This window comes from Leptonychotes weddellii, chromosome 12 (genome assembly GCF_054177405.1).
Source record: "Leptonychotes weddellii isolate Sample4059 chromosome 12, ASM5417740v2, whole genome shotgun sequence".
Taxonomy (NCBI): domain Eukaryota; kingdom Metazoa; phylum Chordata; class Mammalia; order Carnivora; family Phocidae; genus Leptonychotes; species Leptonychotes weddellii.
The window spans coordinates 80,770,213-80,788,820 of NC_138380.1; the positions used below are offsets into that span (position 1 = coordinate 80,770,213).

The following is an 18,608-nucleotide window of genomic DNA, read 5'->3' on the forward strand; positions in this document are numbered from 1 at the left end:
CAGGAAGGATGATTAGCTACTTTAGACTGTTTAGTGTGATATCGGAAAAGTTTTCTTAAGATTAAAAAGTTTTGAATGCTGATTATATAAAAGGTGCTCTTTAAACTCACAAATATTAGGTACTGTCTAATAATATTAAAATATCACTTCATATAAAACTTTTTATTATATGTACAAACGAATCAGCTGCTTCCCCTCACTTCTAAAAGGAAAAGTACCCAGTCCTTTTGGTTCTGTTGATTACAGATATAATAAAGCCGTGGTTATACTTTTAATACATATCGTCACCAAACCTAACCTTGTTTATTGTCCTGAGTTGGAACAATGAACTAAAAAAAGGGAAATGGATAAATGATGTTAACAACATGCATGGGCGCAGAAATGTTTCGTTGGGGCAGTGGAACAACAATGTAGAAAGTTAAGCCAGTAAATGATTCTTGGTGGTGTTCTTATGTAACCCAAAGATAGCTTCATTAATGTTTAAATGGCAATTTTACCACTTTTTCCCATACACAGAAATAATATATACTAAAAGTGCTGAATATGGAAAGTACCACAACCATACATTAGCGTTAATTCCTTAAAGACCTTCAAAGGTCTTTACAGCACTAAGTATTTAAATTGAAGCCTTGGCTCACTTTACCCTTGTAATAATCCTCATATTGCTCAGTTTGGGGGCTGTGGGGGATGGCTGTTAGTAGAGTGGACACACAGTGTAAGATTAGTTTCAGGTGTACAACCTAGTGATTCAACTTCTCTCTGGTTATGCCATGCTCACCACAAGTGTATCTGCCATCTGGGGAGTTCAGTTTTAGATCCAGAAAGTTGATAGTATGAATGGTGAAATGCACTTTTAATAAAAATGTTGCAACACCTTTCTTCATGCTCATGACATAAAAGAAAATCTTTCATAAATGAGATCCTAGAGATAAATTCAGTGAGATCCCAATACTGGAAGAGACTTACGAAAATTTTTACTTTGACTCAGCCTCCAGGTGATCTTTACATCTCTTAACTTGCTTCTTCCCTACCTAGATTGCTACTCACTTCTGTCCTTGTCTATCAGCTATGCCATCACTTCTTCCTTACTAAAGAAAAAAAATTGAATCATACTGTAAGAAGGAACATTAGAGATCATTTTTTTCCAACCCACTCATTCAGTAGTCTAAGTAGTCTAAAGTCATCTAGCTGATCCATGGCAGGCTCCAGACAAGAATCTGGCTTTCAGCCTAGTGCTTTTTCTACTCTACCTGCTCATCCTGTCCATTTGTTTCAAATCTCTATAGTGCCCTGTTAGCTTTTTGGTAGTAGTTGCAACAAGAGAGTCCTTTATTCAAGAAAAGGAAAGATTTTATTTATAAACATCTGATTTATAAATAAGGCTTAAGATTGCGAATATATATATATGTATATATATGGTCAGTTAATATTTTCTGCATGAAAACATTCCATAGATTATGGATCTTTTTCTTCTTGCCAAATATTTTTTCTCTATACTATTCAAGTAGCTCTTTGATATATATGTAAATACACAGATTATATATAGGCTCATGTACAAATATACACAAGAAAATATGGTGTATATATATATATACCATATATATATGAACGCAGTTCATTTATAGTATGTCCTTACTGTGTGTAGTCACATCTTTTAATATTTTATACAGGTATCACCATATCTTCAAAGAAAAGGCTTCAATCTTTATTTAATTTGGCTATTATTTACTCACATAACCCATTGGTTAAAGACACATAGTTACAGGGGCGCCTGGGTGGCTCAGTCGGTTAAGCAGCTGCCTTCAGCTCAGGTCGTGATCCTAGGGTCCTGGGATCGAGCCCTGCATCAGGCTGCATGCTCAGCAGGGAACCTGCTTCTCCCTCTTCCTCTGCCTACATGTCTGCCTGCTTATGGTCTCTCTCTCTCTCTGTGTCAAATAAAAAAATAAAATCTTTAAAAAAAAAAAAAAAAGACACAGGCGCCTGGGTGGCTCAGTTGGTTGAGCGACTGCCTTCGGCTCAGGTCATGATCCTGGAGTCCCTGGATCGAGTGCCGCATCGGGCTCCCTGCTCGGCGGGGAGTCTGCTTCTCCCTCTGACCCTCCCCCCTCTCATGTGCTCTCTCTCATTCTCTCTCTTTCAAATAAATAAATAAAATCTTTAAAAAAAAAATTTTTTTTTAATTAAAATTAAAAAAAAAAAAGACACATAGTTACAAGTCAGGCTTCCTAGGTGTATGTCCCAACTTTGCATGTTACTGCATGACCTTGGGCAAATTATTTACCATCTCTGGCCAGTTTCGCCATCTGTAAAATAGAGGTAATACTTAGTACCCACCTCATATAGTGATTGTGGTGATTAAATGAGCTAAAATATGTAAAAGTGCTTAGAACCGTAGTATAGTAATGACTCAATATATAACAACTATTATCATTTCCTCCTTGAATTGAGTATTAGTAGAAACTGCTCGTTGTTCCCTGTAGGAAATCTTTTTTGTGTTCCCTTTTATACTGACCCTTGAAATGTGAATTTGCATTGGGACTTAGATGAAGGTATTGCCACTTATCTTCTCTTTCTAAAAATATAAAATTTTTGTAATGAAAAATTTGATTAGCATCTCTGGAATTGGAAGCATAGAGGCAAAGGGACCTCCTCCATCTATATTAGTCTCCCTCCTCTTACCAACTTCAAGTTATTACTTAGGGTTGTTTTCCCAATTTATTAGTTAATAATTTGTCCTAATCTTAAAGTAAAACTTTTTTTAAAGTTGTATTTGAAGTTTTATTAGGTGCTTATTACTTTTATGTCTCCTTTGGACTCCATGAATCTGTTATTCATTTAAAATGCCCTCGTAAGGGGCGCCTGGGTGGCTCTGTCGTTAAGCATCTGCCTTCGGCTCAGGTCATGATCCCAGGGTCCTGGGATCGAGCCCCGCATCGGGCTCTCTGCTCTGCAGGAAGCCTGCTTCTCTCTCTTCCACTCCCCCTGCTTGTGTTCCCTCTCTCACTGTCTCTCTGTCAAAAAATAAATAAAATCTTAAAAAAAATAAAATGCCCTAGTAAAATAAATAAATAAATAAATAATAAAATAAATAAAATAAAATGCCCTTCTACTGGGCCGCCTGGGTGGCTCAGTCAGTTAAGTGTCCAACTCTTGATTTCAGCTCAGGTCAGGATCTCAGGGTCATTAGATTGAGCCCCATGTTGGGCTCCACATCAGGTGTGGAGACTGCTTGAGATTCTTTGTCTCCTTCGCCCTCTTCCCCTTCCCCTGCTCATACACATGTGTGTTTACACTCTCTCTCTAAAAAAAAAAATAAATAAATAAAATGCCCTTGTACAAAGTTTGTTACCTTTCCAATTGTGTGGTGGATTGCTTTGTCATTCTTGGTCATTTATAACCCATACTTTCTTACTTCTGTGTCTTTGCTTGTGCTGCTCAAACTGTCTAGACTATTTTTACCCCATTTTGTTTCTTCTATGTTCACATCTTGATCTAGGTGGTAATTACATGAGTAAATACATACATAAAAATTCATCAACCTATTTAAGATTTTTGTATTTTATGTATGTAACATCTCAATGATACTTTTAATTCCTTTGTGGTAAAAATAGAAAAATTCTTTTACTTGGAGCAGATGTAAAAATATATAGTGCAGAGTTGGACTCCCTATTCCTGAAATGTTGCTGATTATTAGACTAATAGGTCTTTGTTATTTCTGAGTTATTACCCGGATTAGAAAAAGATATAAGGTGATAACTTCTATCAGCAATATAACATGTTGCTATAAGAATTCATGTATCTTTACTTTAAAAGTTATTTTTGCTGTAGAATGTTTAAGCCACCAGACAGAAGATAATGTCAGATTATCATTAAACTTGAAAGAGTTGTTCTTTATTTCATGAGCCATTCTTATGTCATATCAGAAGTTTTCTGATATGACATAAAAAATTAAATTTCTGTAATTCTTGTCACTCACTACACAGTTACCAAAATGTTAATTGAATATTTGCAAAGCATTTCAAAATCTTTTGATCTTTTTTACACCTAATGTAATTGTATTGCTTTACAGATGGCAGAAGATTTTTTCATTTACTGTCTGGGGTAAAATTGCAACTTTCTGGAACAAGGCTTTCCTTACTATAATAGTCCTATTGATTGTTCTATTTTTAGGTAAGTACTGGATTCTTCTTTTGATTCGGCTTAACTCTGGGGACTTTTTTTATTAATGAATTCATTGGGTTTTTAATTAACTAAGTTGATGTTGCTGTTGGGGTACAGTAGGCAGGAGCCATCCTAGGATAGCCACTGTGTATGCCACTGTTCTATGAGAAAATGTTTCCCATGCTCCATACCACCAGCCTCTGAAATGAATTTCTTTTTATAAAACTGGGAACAGCTGGTGTGAGAAGGTATGAGTAGGCGATTGTGGGATGTGATGTGAATGGGTTGTGAATGGGTTCATGCCTCATTTCAAAATGTCAATATTTGTCTCATGGTGTGCTATTGTTATCAAGTAAATCTCCAGCCATGTAAGAAATAACAGTAAAATTGGGCGCCTGGGTGGCTCAGTCAGTTAAGCGACTGCCTTCGGCTCAGGTCATGATCCCAGGGTCCAGGGATCAAGTCCCGCATCCGGCTCCCTGCTCTGCGGGAAGCCTGCTTCTCCCTCTCCCACTCCCCCTGCTTGTGTTCCCTCTCTCGCTGTGTTTCTCTCTGTCAAATAAATAAAATCTTTAAAAAAAAAGAAATAACACTAAACAATTAAAGGACAATAAGAAAAATGGGTCCCAGCTCTACCATCAACTAACTAAATGCCTTTTGGAATGGCATTTCATCTCTCTGAGTTTGGTTTATCCATTTGCAAAACAAAGCGAGAAAAAGCAGTCATTTCTGCAGCTCCTTCTGGCTCTAGTATTGTGATTTTTTTTTTTTTAAAGTAATCTCTACACCCAACATGGGGCTCAGACTTATGACCCCAAGATGAAGAATCGCAAACTCTACCAACTGAGCCAGCCAGGCACGCCTGTAGTATTATGATCTTTTAACTCTAAAATTATCACAAAAATTTCTACCGAAAACTGCCACATATCCATATAAGGAAGGAAAACGGTAGTACAAGGTTTTTTTGGTTACATATATCAGAAACCAACTGGAGCTCACTTGAGCAAGAAAGGGGAACTTATAATAAAATACAGAGTTGTTGTACAGCAGCTCAGGGAAGGAAGGAAGCCAAATTCCAGGAAGGGACTAGTCTTAGGAACTGAAGTGTCCTTTTCACGTCCCTTCATTGCTCCATGGGTCTACTTCATTCTTCCTTATCCCTGTGGACTCTGTTCTCAACTATATAGCTGTGGGCACCATATAGCTGCCAAGTATCATCACTCCAGCCATATGCCAGGATTAACTAGCCATTTCTGAATCCCAGTTCCAATTATAAAGAAAATAAATGAGCCAGCTAGTACTAAGTATCCAACCTTTGTCTGGTAAGCTATGGCCGGGGATAGGAGTCACAAAGCAGAACCATGACCTCTGGCTGGAACCTGCTTCTGTGGGCAGAGTGGGTAATTAATTGTCAGAGAATAGGGACATCATGGATGGTTAATACAGGACCTTTGACCTTGGATGGTAAAGGCAGGCAGATAGGGACCTATGCTTTAAGCCTCAGTGTTTCCATCTCAGAAGAGGGTAATTACACCTGCTCCACTGAGGTGTTCAAAGGTTTAAATGCAGTAGTGAATGTAAAATACACAGTCCAGTGTTCTTCTCCACCAGAATGACAATGGTATAAATTATGGAAAACCAGTAATTACCCAAGTTTCATTTATATTTTACTTTCAAATTTATTTCATTTTTCTTATTGGTTGTTTCTCTAATAAGGTAATTATTACAAGGTGTTCGTGTTCCTGGAGCCAGTACTGACTGAACGTGTGTGCATATGTGTGTTTTAAGGGGTGGGAATAGGCAGAAAGGAAGCAGGAAACCAGGAATATGTTCAGTGTCAGCAGAAATGCATCCCAAGAATTTGAAAGGTTCCACGAGTGATCCCAAAAAAAAGGCTGTCTCCATATGGTTTCTAGAAAACTGACCATACGTCACACCCTGCCCATACGATTGCCCCTGTTTCATTTTTCAGACACAGTTTCCTTGCTTTAATACAGGTGATTTTATTCTGTAGGTGGATTTGTATGGCCATTTACATTTATAAAGTTCTTTGATATTATTTATTAATCTTCAGCATTTCTGCATAATGGATCCTGGAATATTTTTATTTAAAAGCCAAAGAAGCTGAATAACAAGCATAAGGATCCTTCATATTACTATGTGGCTTCTTTGGCCTGCTTAAAATAACTCATAAATACCATTGTGTTTGGGGTTTTTTTAGTTGTCTCGTGCTGGTTGGTATGCTCTTACTATATTATTGTGGCAATCTGAGAAATATATTATTGTGGCAATCTGAGAAATAGAGGAAATAGCCATTAAGATCAAGAAAATTTTTTAAAGATAATTTAAAACACTGGGGTACCTGGGTGGCTCAGTCGGTTGGGCTCCATGCTCAGTGGGGAGTCTGCTTCTCTCTCTGCCCCTCCCCCTCTTTATGTGCACCTGTGTGCTCTCTCTCAAATAAATAAAATCTTTTTTAAAAAAAGACGATTTCAGGGCACTTGGGTGGCTCAGTCGGTTAAGCGGCTGCCTTCAGCTCAGGTCATGATCCCAGGGTCCTGGAATCAAGCCCCACATCTGGCTCCCTGCTCAGTGGGGAGTCTGCTTTTCCCTCTCCCTCCACGTGTTCATGCTCTCTCTCTCTTTCTCTCTTGCCCACTCTCAAATAAATAATAAATAAAATCTTTTTAAAAAATAAAAAAGACTATTTCATATACCTCTCTGCAAATAATTTTGAATACCTAGATGAAATGGATAATTTTGTAGAGAAATATAACTTACCAGATGAATTCTAGTAGATATAGAAAATTTAAGCAAATTTTCTATAGAAGAATTACAGAAAGTTAAAAAAAAAGCTACCCCCATCAGAAAAGAATAAAACCAGATAGCTCTGCAAGAAATTCTACCACTGCATACTGCTACGTGGTACAACACAGATGAACCTTGAAAACATATGCTAAGTGAAGGAAGGCAGACACACAAAAAAATACATAGTAAATATTTGCTTTTATATAAAATGTCCAGAATAGGCAAATTCATGGAGACAGAAAGTAGATTGGTGGTTGCTGGGAGATGGGGGAAGGGCAGAATGGATTTGGGGTTTCTGAGGGGGTTGATGAAAATATTCAGAAATTAGTGGTGTTGGTTGCACAACTTTGTGAATATACTCAACACCACTGAATTATATACTTTAAAGGGATAAATTTTAAGGTATGTGAGTTATAACTCAATAAAGTTGCTATTAAAATTAAATAGGGGCACCTGGGTGGCTCAGTCGTTTTAAGTGTCTGCCTTCGGCTCAGATCATGATCTTGGGGTCCTGGGATCGAGCTGTGTCAGGCTTCCTGCTCTGCGGGGAGTCTGCTTCTCCCTCTCCCTCTGCCCCTTCCCCCTGTTCGTGCTCTCTTTCACATGCTCGCTCGCTCTCTCAAGTAAATAGATAAAATCTTTAAAAACTAAAATAGTTTAAGCGGCCTCAGTTTTCTAACTGGAATCCCTTTCCTGTGGCAATAACTCTTTCCTAAGAATGCTGATGGCTACATGAAAGAAGCAGTCTGACTTGTTGGCCCCACTGATCTTTGAGACACCTAAGGGGCAGATACCTTACCTAGGACCTACAAGAATCCAGTGACTTAAGAGTGCACTAAATATAGATAGGAATAAGCTGAAATCTGTTTTCCACTAGAAAGAAATAGATCCCCTGTAGCCTCTGAGACTTAACGGAACTGAACACATCAAAAGTGCAGCTCTCTGAATGTTTCTAGTAGCAGATGCCGTCCATGTGCCCGTTGGGGGAGCACATGCCCCCATAGGTCAAATTCCATTTTAACCTATGCCAGTGGAAATGTCAGTGTAACCAAATATTTCTAAAATCTCAGTAAAGTCACATTACTATTACTAGGATTAATTATTAATAATATTTTAATATATTAATATTACTTTAATAATATTACTTTAAATAACTTAATTTTACTTTAATACAATAATAATTTGATAATATTGAAGGAATAGTATAATAAAATGCTAGTACAGTCAGGAAAATAGGATAACCTCTTGGACTTGATTGAAATGGGAGATGACCTATATGCTACTGTCAGTAGGTTGGATTTTACTCAATCTGTTAGGCATAGAAAGAGTGAAGGATAACAGTTTGCAGTGTAGCTAGAGATGAGAGACAGTACAATTATAATAAGCCCTAGATAAAGAGTAAAAAAAAAAAAATCCTGTTCCATTCAAAGGTTCCCACTAACATCCATTTGCAGAACATCTCTTTTGAGTATGGTGCCCTCCCAGGGATAGTAGAGGAAAAGACAAAAAGAGAGCCCATACCAAAAGTCCATTATTTAAAAGTCAGTTCAGTTGTTCTAAAACTGCTTTCCATTTTAAGAGTAATTGTATATTATTAAAAGTCAAAATAATGTTTTCTCTTTTTCTCTAATAGATGCTGTGAGAGAAGTAAGGAAGTATTCCTCTACACCTGCCATTGAAAAAGGCTTAACCAGCAGACCTGGAGCCTATGAACATGCACAGATGAAACTTTTTAGGTCTCAAAGAAATCTTTACATTTCTGGATTTTCATTATTTTTTTGGCTGTAAGTTTAAAAAAAACACAATTTTAAAGCATGATTTATGTTTCTCTTCCTCATTTTTCCTATCTATACTATAGAATGCAGATGAAATACCCAAATGATAGTCATGACGGCTTGTAAGTTTGCTAGGTCCATAAGGCCCTGCGTGATCTGGCCTTGTCTCCTACTATTCTCTGACATTCACACCATGTTCCACCCACACTGAGCTTCATCTGCTCATGCACTCATTCTTGCAACAAATATTGAGTTCCTATTGTGTACCTGACTCCTTCCTACTTCAGGGTCTTCACACATGCTTTAACTTCTGCCAGAACACTCCCCTCTTTCCCGGGCTAACTTTCTATTCATCCTTCAGCCCCTTTCACAGAGAATCCATTTATGATCATCACTCACCCCAGAAGCAGGTGGTTGGTCTCTGTTATATGCTTCCATGGAGCTTATCTATATATGTGTATTTTTTGAGTATCATTCATGGTTGCAAGTAAATACTGTTTTAACTCTTTCCTCCCCAACTAGAACCTAAACTCCCTGAAGGACTTTGTCTCATTTCCTGCCGTGTCCCCAGTACCCAGCACAGTGTTTAGCAATTCTGAACACTTGGCAGAGGAAATACCTGTTGAATGAATATTTGAAGATACTAATTTCTATTTCTAACAATGGAAGTTACCCATAAACCGATGTGAATGAGCAGTTTTTAGGCTTGGCCAGCCTCACACAATGCTCTTTAAATAGCAAATATCGAGGTGGGGGGCAGGGAATCAAAGAACAAAAATGACTTCTCTTAGTCGCCCTGCCACACTGTCTGAAATTCTGTTTCTCCTCCTCCTGGCCAAAGGCCTCTAGAAAGAGGATAATTAAATTAACAAGTACTGCTGAACCTGTCTTCCAAATGCTAGTCTTATAACAAAGATTCCAAAGGAACAAGATGCAAGTTTGTTTTGACAGAAAGACTTAGATTAAAAAAAAAAAAAAAGGAAAGAAACAAACAAGCATATGTCCTCCCTAAACATTATCTCCCTCCACCATACCCATACCTAAAGGGGAATCATTTGACAGTGACTGTTTATCTTAAATCAGTTTCTAATGATTAGTTATACAGTACTTTGATGTTTTTGTTTGTTTAGAGTGTTGAGACGTCTGGTTATCCTTATTACGCAGCTGGCTAAAGAACTGTCAAACAAAGGAGTACTTAAAACTCAAGCAGAAAATACTAATGAGGCTGCCAAAAAATTCATGGAAGAGAATGAAAGACTAAAACGGGTATTTAAATTTGCTTTTTGAAAATGTGTGTAAATGTTCTTGGTTTTCCCGAGGTATATTATTTTTCAGTATCAAAAAGAACATTTTTATAATTTGTAAGCAAAAAGCGACCATAAGTAGCAATATTGTTCTATGAAATGATTGTTTCAAAGTGTCTTATTCTCCTTTAGATTTGTTTGTTCTCAGTTTCCCTCCATAATAGAATGCCAGTGAACCTATTTTAATGCCATTGAACGTATTTCCTGTGATTAAAAGAAAAAACAGTGCTGGGAATATGGATTTTAATTCCTTCATTACCATTAATTTTACTTTATAACTAAAGCAAATCTTTATAAGTCTCTATGTTTCCATTTTCTTTTCAGTTAAATTATTTTTTAAATAATTTTTAAGGCTGATTTTTTTTGTTGTTTTTCTTTTAAATGTTCATTAATGTAGGGAGCAGAGGAAAGTAGTTAATGCTAGATTGATGACTACACATAATGTTTAAAAATCTTTAATTTGGCCATGTTGCTGATACTCCTTTGAGAACCCTATGCTGTAATTCCTCTGCCATTCAGGCAGAGTGTATATTAGGAACTGATGTTTTCCCTATCAAATGAAAAGAACAAATGAGAAAATGATAGCTATAAAATTATTTTTTTCTTAAGTATAAAATTTAGGAATAAGATGTCATAGCTTGAGTGTTTGCTGTTCATATTAAGTCCCATAAGTTTTGCTAATTCTCCTTCTTAGAAGAAAGTGTCAGTGGAACCATTCAGAAGTGAAACAAATTTTCTTAAAAAAAAAAAGCACTCCTAAATAATAAAATAAAATGATTTTCCTATTATAAATTAATGAATTACAAATAGTCAATTATGTATTACCCCGTTACATTTATGTAAAAAGTATTGAGCTTAATAGTAGAGAATTAAAATACTTATCTTAGTCCTAGAGCCTAGCCTCTTATAGAAAGAACTATAAGTACCACCCTTTTTCTAAATGAGTTAGTCAATACATAATACAATAGAAGGTTTTCCAGAACCTATTAAATAAGGCAAACCTCACTGCAAAAAAAAATTGTGTTTGATGCTATAATATAATGGTCACCTATGCAGAACCCATGTTTTATTTCTAATGATGTCTGCCTTATTTTTCCACTACAGCAAAAAGGTAAAGAAATACCTTTTCTCATATAAAACAGCATTCAAAAATGTTTCTTTGGGGGTATTGTAACCAGCATCTTTTAAGGAAACTTTTAGAGAATAGCATCACTTTATTTTTTACTTTGTTCTGTTTTGAAAAGGCATTGATCCATAGATGTCATGTAAATTTCCCTTTGTAGTAAATATAGTTCTGGGAAATCAAGCTTGTGGTATTTCTGTATTCAAAAGCAGGCAATAAGTCATGTCTGCTTTTTTGGAATGTTTCAGCAGCAAAATGAGCCTCATTTTGTACCTCAGTATTACTTGTTTCATTTCCTATCCTTTGATCTTATTTCAAAATGGTAAAAGTAAAAACAAAACCCTCAAAGCTTTAATATATGATGGCTAAACTCAAAAGCACCCAGCATTGTATTTGTAAACTTACTGTGTACCTATCTTGATTTAAAATTATGCCCATCGTGTTAGAGTAATGAGTTCTAATTACTAACAGAACACTGCTTTCTTCCTCTTATTCTTTAGTTGTTTTCCTTTTACGCATCAGCTTTAAGAAAATGGAAAGTGTTTTTGTAAAGTTTTGGTACTATTACTTTTTTCATATACACCATAATTAACATAGTTAAATTAGTCTTGTCCTTCAAAAAAAGCACCTTCCTCAAAACGTTTTTGAAATTTTCTTTTAGTATTATTTTCACAACGAGTTACCCTTGCAAGGAAATTTATTTAATGACTACTGATTCTTTGATTCCTCCACAATTTCTCTTCTTTTTTTTTTTTTTTGGTTTGTTTTCCTCCCCTTTGATTCCATGCTGTCCTGTATTGGAAGGATCCAGTCATTGGCTCCAGATCATCAGAGACACCTAAATATGCTGAGCTAAAGCTAGCACACAGTAAGGAGAAAGTTTGTGAGCTGCACATTAATACTGTCAGTACCCAAAGTGTAACTAATTAACCAAGAAAAGCCAGAGGTCAGAATATCAAAGATCACTTCTGTTTTGAGATATTTCATGTAGATTTTGAAATATTAGCTAAAGAAAGATAAAACTGCTGAAACAACTCTTTATTCTCTATCAGAGACACCTTATCTAATGGAAAGCACTTTTACTGTGAGATCCAAGAGACTTAGGTGTTAGTCCTAACTCTACCAGTAATTAGCATTGTGACCTGGGGCAAGTCACCTCACGTGTTCTCAGGTCCAAGGTTATAAATATAGCTAACACTATGCCAGGTACTGCTTCAAATCCTTCACAGTAAGGTATTAGTTCTTAATTCTTGCAACAACCCCATGAGGTTGGTACTATTATTATCTGTATTTTATATATGAGGAAATGGAAGCACAGAAAGGTTAAGTGACTTACACAAAACCATTCAACTAATTAATAATGACAGAACTAAGATTTGAATCCAAGCAGCCTGGCTCTAGAATCCACACTCTTAACTACATTGTTTTGTGCCCCTTGTATGCTGTCTTCTAAAATGACTTGCAGGTGGTGCCTGAGACCCCTTTCTGTTCCGATCCTCAGTTAATGAAATAATTATAAAAGACCAATTAACTTTTAATTTAACTGCTTTAAAATAACAACAGTGATGGAGCTTTACTTCTTACCAGTTTTTTTCCCAGCCACTGGCCACGGTGGTATAAGGTGGGTGGGACAGGGAACACATGCATTATTGTAGCTAGTAGCTAGCTATTGAATTTCAGTTCCAGGGCTCTTGGTCGTTCTCCAGCATCAAGTCACACATAATAAAATTGGACAAGTTTGCAGGTGAAAGCTTATTTACAAGACCAACACAAACCCAACTTTTCCAAGTCAATGGCATAATAATTCAAGCAGTCAGTATAAACATTCCTGCAACTCAGTGGTTCTCTTCCAATTTGAGTAATCACCGGAGACTGTGTGAACTGAATTCAGTGAAGTAACAGCTAGGATTATTTTGAACTCGAAGTGGGCAACAAAACAAAGATTTGGAAAAAAATCTTGCTGCTTCCTGCTCTTTAAAAAATTTTTTTTAAATTTTGAAGATAGGAGGCTCCTTCAGCTTAAGTATGTACTTTAGTGTTTGTCTCCTAAAAAACTTGGGGTCATATATTCCTTTAATATATGAGCTTTAATTCCTCCTTTTGAGCTGCCTAAACTCAATTATAACACGATAGTACTGTATTGATCTTATGCTACAGTTTTTATGCTCTTGTCTCATCCTTTCCACTAGATTAAAGTTACATGAGAGCAGAGACCATGTTTCTCTTACATTTTTATCCCTTATATCACCTAATTGTAAAAATTGTAATCTATTTGCATGTAGCCCATGCTCAGTAGAACTTTGTGAATTTTGTTTATTGGATATACCAGCTTACATTAGAAAAGGAATTACCCTGCAGTAGAAATTCTTTTCTGCCACTTTGTTTAAAATTGGCCTGAGCTGCTTTTTTTTACCTGACTATGGAAACTGTCAATATCAAGTTGCTGCAACTTTTATTTATTCCAATAACCCATGCCAGTGTATACATATTTTTCAGACATTAATCTAATTTGCCTTTCTTGGTAACTTAAATATCTCAAAATTTCTTTAAGATAAGTAAGCTTCTTAATTCTATTAACAATAGTAGTTTCCTTTTAGACATACAAATTGTGAAATTTTTACTCCATGAATATTTTTATTTTAGTAAATATTTTAGTATTCCCATCTTAATTTTTCTTGCCTAGAAAAGATAATCTGCAGGGACACCTGGGTGGCTCAGTCAGTTAAGCGTCTGCCTTTGGCTCAGGTCATGATCCCAGGGTCCTGGCATGGAGACTGCATTGGGCTCCTTGCTCATCGGGGAGCCTGCTTCTCCCTCTGCCTGCCGTTCCCCTGCTTGTGCTGTGTCTCTCTGACAAATAAATAAAATCTTAAAAAAAAAAAAAACCAGAAAGAAAAGATGATCTACAAACATACAAAAAACATTTTAAAAGCCCTCATAGATTTTAAAATATAAAAAACATTGTAAAAGATTAACTGAATAGGAGTAATTTGGGGACTATTCAATGACTATTCAGAATTAGGTAGAATTTTCCAAGCATAGAGATGGCACTATCATTTTACACTTACCCATCCCCACCCTGGCATTATATTCCTTTTTTACACATTGGTCTGCATAAAAATAGTCTGAGTAGACAGCTCTGTAATTGGAACATAATGGTTTACCAATTAATATCATCCTCGGAACTGTTTTTTTCCTTAGATTTACATCACACACTTAATGGAGGCATTCACATTACTTACCTAAATACTTTTCCAAAACATAATTTTAATTATAGCCCAACCAGAAACTAATTTTCATTTCAGAGATTTCAGCCTTAGTAAGAAGAAATCTTTTTGTTTTTCCAAATACCAAGTTTCTATCAGCAAAAGTACATTGTAGAAAATTACAAAATACTAAAAGGACAAAGAATCAAATAAAGACCCAATAATTTTAAATATGTTATCCAGCCTATTTCCTGAAATAATATGTGGTTGTTGCAGTCTAAGCTTACTTCTTTCCATAACTCTCTTTTCTGATAGCTCTTGAAAAGCTATGCCAAGGAAGAGGAACACATTTTGGAAGCAGAAAATAAAAAATTAGTAGAAGACCAGGAAAAACTGAAAACTGAATTAAAGAAGACTTCAGATGGTAACTTCGTGTGCATGTGCGAAAGTAGAAAGTGTAGCATGATATTTTATGCGGTTACATTTCACTGTTTTCCCTAAAACAAAACTAATGGCTCCGTGTTCTTCTGGCTAAAATACCAAGAGTGACCTATTTATAAATTCCTGCTCAAATATGAAGATAAAACATGGTTTTGGCCAAGAGAAACATGCTCTGTTATACAGAAAAACATGTAGGTGTTTCAGATCTGTGTTGTAAATACAGATGTTCCTGCCTTAGCACAAGAGCTATGTTCCTGAAAAGTTGCTTGTAAACACAGTTTTGGAAAATGAATCACATTTTTCCATCATAGTATATTGCTTCTTTGAAAGAAGCAATCGGACAGTTTTGGTTACAGGAAAATATATTGCTTATCTCAAACCCTAATATTTCCTACCTTCCAGATATAAGGAAAGCATTCCCTGAAAAGAGATGGATAGTGTAGAGTAAGCAACAATCTGGGATTGTTGGCAATTTGAATGACTTATTCTAAAATACATTGCAATCAGGACTTGGGAAGGCAGCTATTTCTTCTATGATTTTTTGTTTCTTAATAATTTTGATAGCATTTTCTTCTTCATCAAAGAAAAAATTGTTATTGCCTATAGCCACATAACACAGAAAAGTAGGTACCCCAAGTCCAGTGTCATCCCAGGAAACTCTGAGTAAAAATTTGTGGTTTGACCCCTGGGCAACATCCCTGCATATAACAGATATTCCTTAATGTTGTCCAGACAGTGGCAGACCTCTCAGCCTGCCAGAGTTAAGATAATGATCAATGCATAGACCTTCTCCGATTTCAAATCTCTTCCACTACTTTATGTTGGAGGTAAATTGGAAAATGTTCAGTGACTGAATCAAGGACCTACTTTAGACCATTTGTAAGTTTATATTTTTTTAAATAGACCTCAGCTTACAAGTTTTTTATACCATAACTTGCTTTATTGATTATCTATTTACAATATTTGGATAGAGTTTACTTCATCAAGATGTATTTGAATTTGATATGGAAAGCCCAAAGATAAAAGCTGACTCTCTAAAAACAAAACAAAAATCCATAGGCTATTTCATATGATAAAAAATTCTTTAATTGCTTTCCTACTTCTTATTTAAAGTGAAAAAAAAAAAAGAATAGTTTAGAGACAGTAAGTTAAAAAATAAGTTACTCTTCTAGACGAGATAGGGTATTATGTAGTTGGTGTAGTATAGCCCAAAATTCATTGTTGATACTGTTGCCTCTTCTGTTGTTACAAAAGATTTGGAACATGATCAGGAAGTTTTAACACTTATATGAAAATAAATTTAGTAATCACCCACCCTCTACATTAGATGTTTAAGAAGAGAAGCAGTGTTTTTGTTTTTTTTTTTTTACCCAACATAAAATATTGCTGCTAATCCTTTTGAAGAATGCAAGGAACTATTTCCAAAATGCCTTTAATTAGTATAAAAAAAATTGTTTCAAAATCTTGCTTTCTTTTTTTTATACCTGCCATGGCATGGATCCCTCTCTTAATGTAAGAAGGCTGGTACAAAAATAAAAGACAACAGGTTGTTTGCCACACTACACCTATCTTAACTTTAGGCAGTTTAGTTTCTTTTTCCTTTGCCTTTCAAAAATCCCAACTTTAAGATATTTTGAGCTTTGACTTTATAAGGCTGAAATATAACTCTAAACCTAATATTATTTTAGAGTAATATAAAGAAACTCTATATTTCTTTAACAGACAATTGAGATGTTTGGAGTAGATGAACTCTTTGATAATATAGACATTGTGTTTATAATCTGATAGCAAGAGATACTGGCTTCTGTGTTTAAAGTGTAGACTACAAACCTAATTTCAGAGTGAATCAGTGTTGAGGTAAAAGCAGATTTTACCTGTTTGAGTATGTCCTGTTAGGTTTCTGCAAGATGTGTAATATTTTATGAACACATTGTATGTACCCAAAATTATTATTTCACATAACAGTATTAATGACCTTGAGAAGATCAAAGTTCCATTTCTAAAGGAGGTATATCTTTGGCTATGTTCTCTTGATATATTCCAGTCAAGTTCATTAAGACAAGAACTAAGAAATTACATATTAATAGTGCAAGAGATTCAGATGAATTCAGTAGCACAATGCTTTGTACCTATTACCATTCCAAAATCGTCATTGATTTCTCAACATTGAGGATATTAAGGCTGACAGTGCTTAAGAAATGTTTCAGAAAGTTCTTTTATATTTGAAAATTGAGTAGAAAAGCAGTGTGATTTGTCTCTTAATGGAGGCAAATAGAGTATTTCAATATAAATTTTCTTACCCTTGGTGTTTGTTTAATCTAAGCGAAACATTTTCTCCAAAGTATACTAGTGAAGATAAAGCATAAATACAAATGTTTATTTAATCTGGTTAGCCTCAAATTGGAAGAGCGGTGTTCTGAATACAGGTATTAAGAACACTCTGTTAGTAGTGCCAGACACTCCATCAGTTTTTAATCACCAGCTCAGATTTGGACCAGAGTTAGTAAATTGTCTGTGCTTCAGTGCAGTAATATGACTCTAGTGATCCAAAAGAGAGCATGCATGTCCCAAAGCACCTAATTTATAGTCAGGACTAACTTAGTCAGGTGTAAGGACCTGATCTGTCATTTTTAATGATCTGTTTAGCAATAACTCTGATACCCCACTATGTGGAGTAATTGGGAAAGGGCACTGCCATGAAAAATGAGAACTTAGCTTTGAAGAATTTACAAAGTTCACATAATAATAATAAAAAAGCTTAGAAGCTTTCGTAATAAAAATAGATCTTGTATGCAGTGGAAAACCTTATGATGTCCAAGGAGATTGACTTCAAAGGAGTCTCCCAGGATAGCTCCTGGTTTTTATTCTTACAAATAAATACCTTCTTGGCATTTATGCTTATAAATAAGTACCTTCTCAGTATATATTAACTATAGAAAATGTACCATTCAGTCATTGCTTGCATTCACGCAATGGTAAAAGTAGATATAATTTTAAAAGTGAGGGCACCCGGCTGGCTCAGCTGGAAGAGCATGGGACTCTTGATCTCAGGCTCGTGAGTTTGAGCCTGATATGGAGTGTAGAGATTTCTTAAATAAAACAAAACAAAAATGTTTTTAATAAAAATTTAAAAAAAGAAAGTGATTGAGTTTCAGGGCACCTGGCTGGCTCAGTCAGTAAAGCATGGGACTCTTGATCTCAGGGTCATGAGTTCAAGCCCAACATTGGGCATTGAGCTTACTTAAAAAAAGAAGAAAGTGATTTTCATGTGGAAATGTCTCCTCCTTATTCCTTTATGAGCTGGAATGTATTCATAACATGCTACATCTTAAAAGGAGTTCTCAGAGCTGCCAGTCATACGGTGGAGGTTGAGTAGTAGCCTACTCTTTCTCCTACATAAAGGGAAAAGAAGAAAAGACAAAAAAGTGATTGAGGCAAATTCCTTGATCCTGGTTTATCCTCCCTCCATCCCTCCTTCTTTCCCTCCTTCCTCTTTCGTTCCATCAGCAATTTTTTAAAGAACTTTTCAGATAATTTATTTATTGTAAGATCTTTTAACATGGAGCATAATGAAAATAAGACATAAGCTTTTTATACAGATTTAAAACAGGGATGGGGTGCCTGGGGGTTCAGTTGGTTGAGCGTCCAACTCTTCATCTCCACGGGGGTCTTGATCTCGGGGTCGTGACTTCAGGCTCCACGCTGAGCTCCACACTGGGCATGGAGCCTACTTAAAAAAAAAAAAAAGAAAGGTAAATAAATAAAACTGAGGGCTTTCTAATTCCTT

The 18,608-nt window shown here is 35.7% G+C and overlaps 1 protein-coding gene and 1 non-coding gene across 5 annotated transcripts in view; both read left to right on the forward strand.

The window, feature by feature from the left end:
• The window catches only part of BCAP29 (B cell receptor associated protein 29), a 55,652-nt gene that overhangs the window by 734 nt on the left and 36,310 nt on the right, over positions 1-18,608 (forward strand). For all 4 annotated transcript variants that reach the window (XR_014139412.1, XR_014139413.1, XM_081800718.1 and 1 more), the window contains exons 3-6: positions 4,073-4,173; positions 8,606-8,756; positions 9,878-10,013; positions 14,696-14,804. Coding sequence is in view for 2 of the 4 variants with exons in the window: in XM_081800718.1 (XP_081656844.1) it covers positions 4,073-4,173; positions 8,606-8,756; positions 9,878-10,013; positions 14,696-14,804 (497 nt within the window). In the remaining 2 variants the exon portion in view is untranslated. The remainder of the gene's footprint in view (positions 1-4,072; positions 4,174-8,605; positions 8,757-9,877; positions 10,014-14,695; positions 14,805-18,608) is intronic.
• LOC115945053 (small nucleolar RNA U109) lies at positions 18,084-18,221 on the forward strand. Its single transcript, XR_004079536.1, has one exon. It is a non-coding gene; the product is annotated as a small nucleolar RNA U109 (small nucleolar RNA).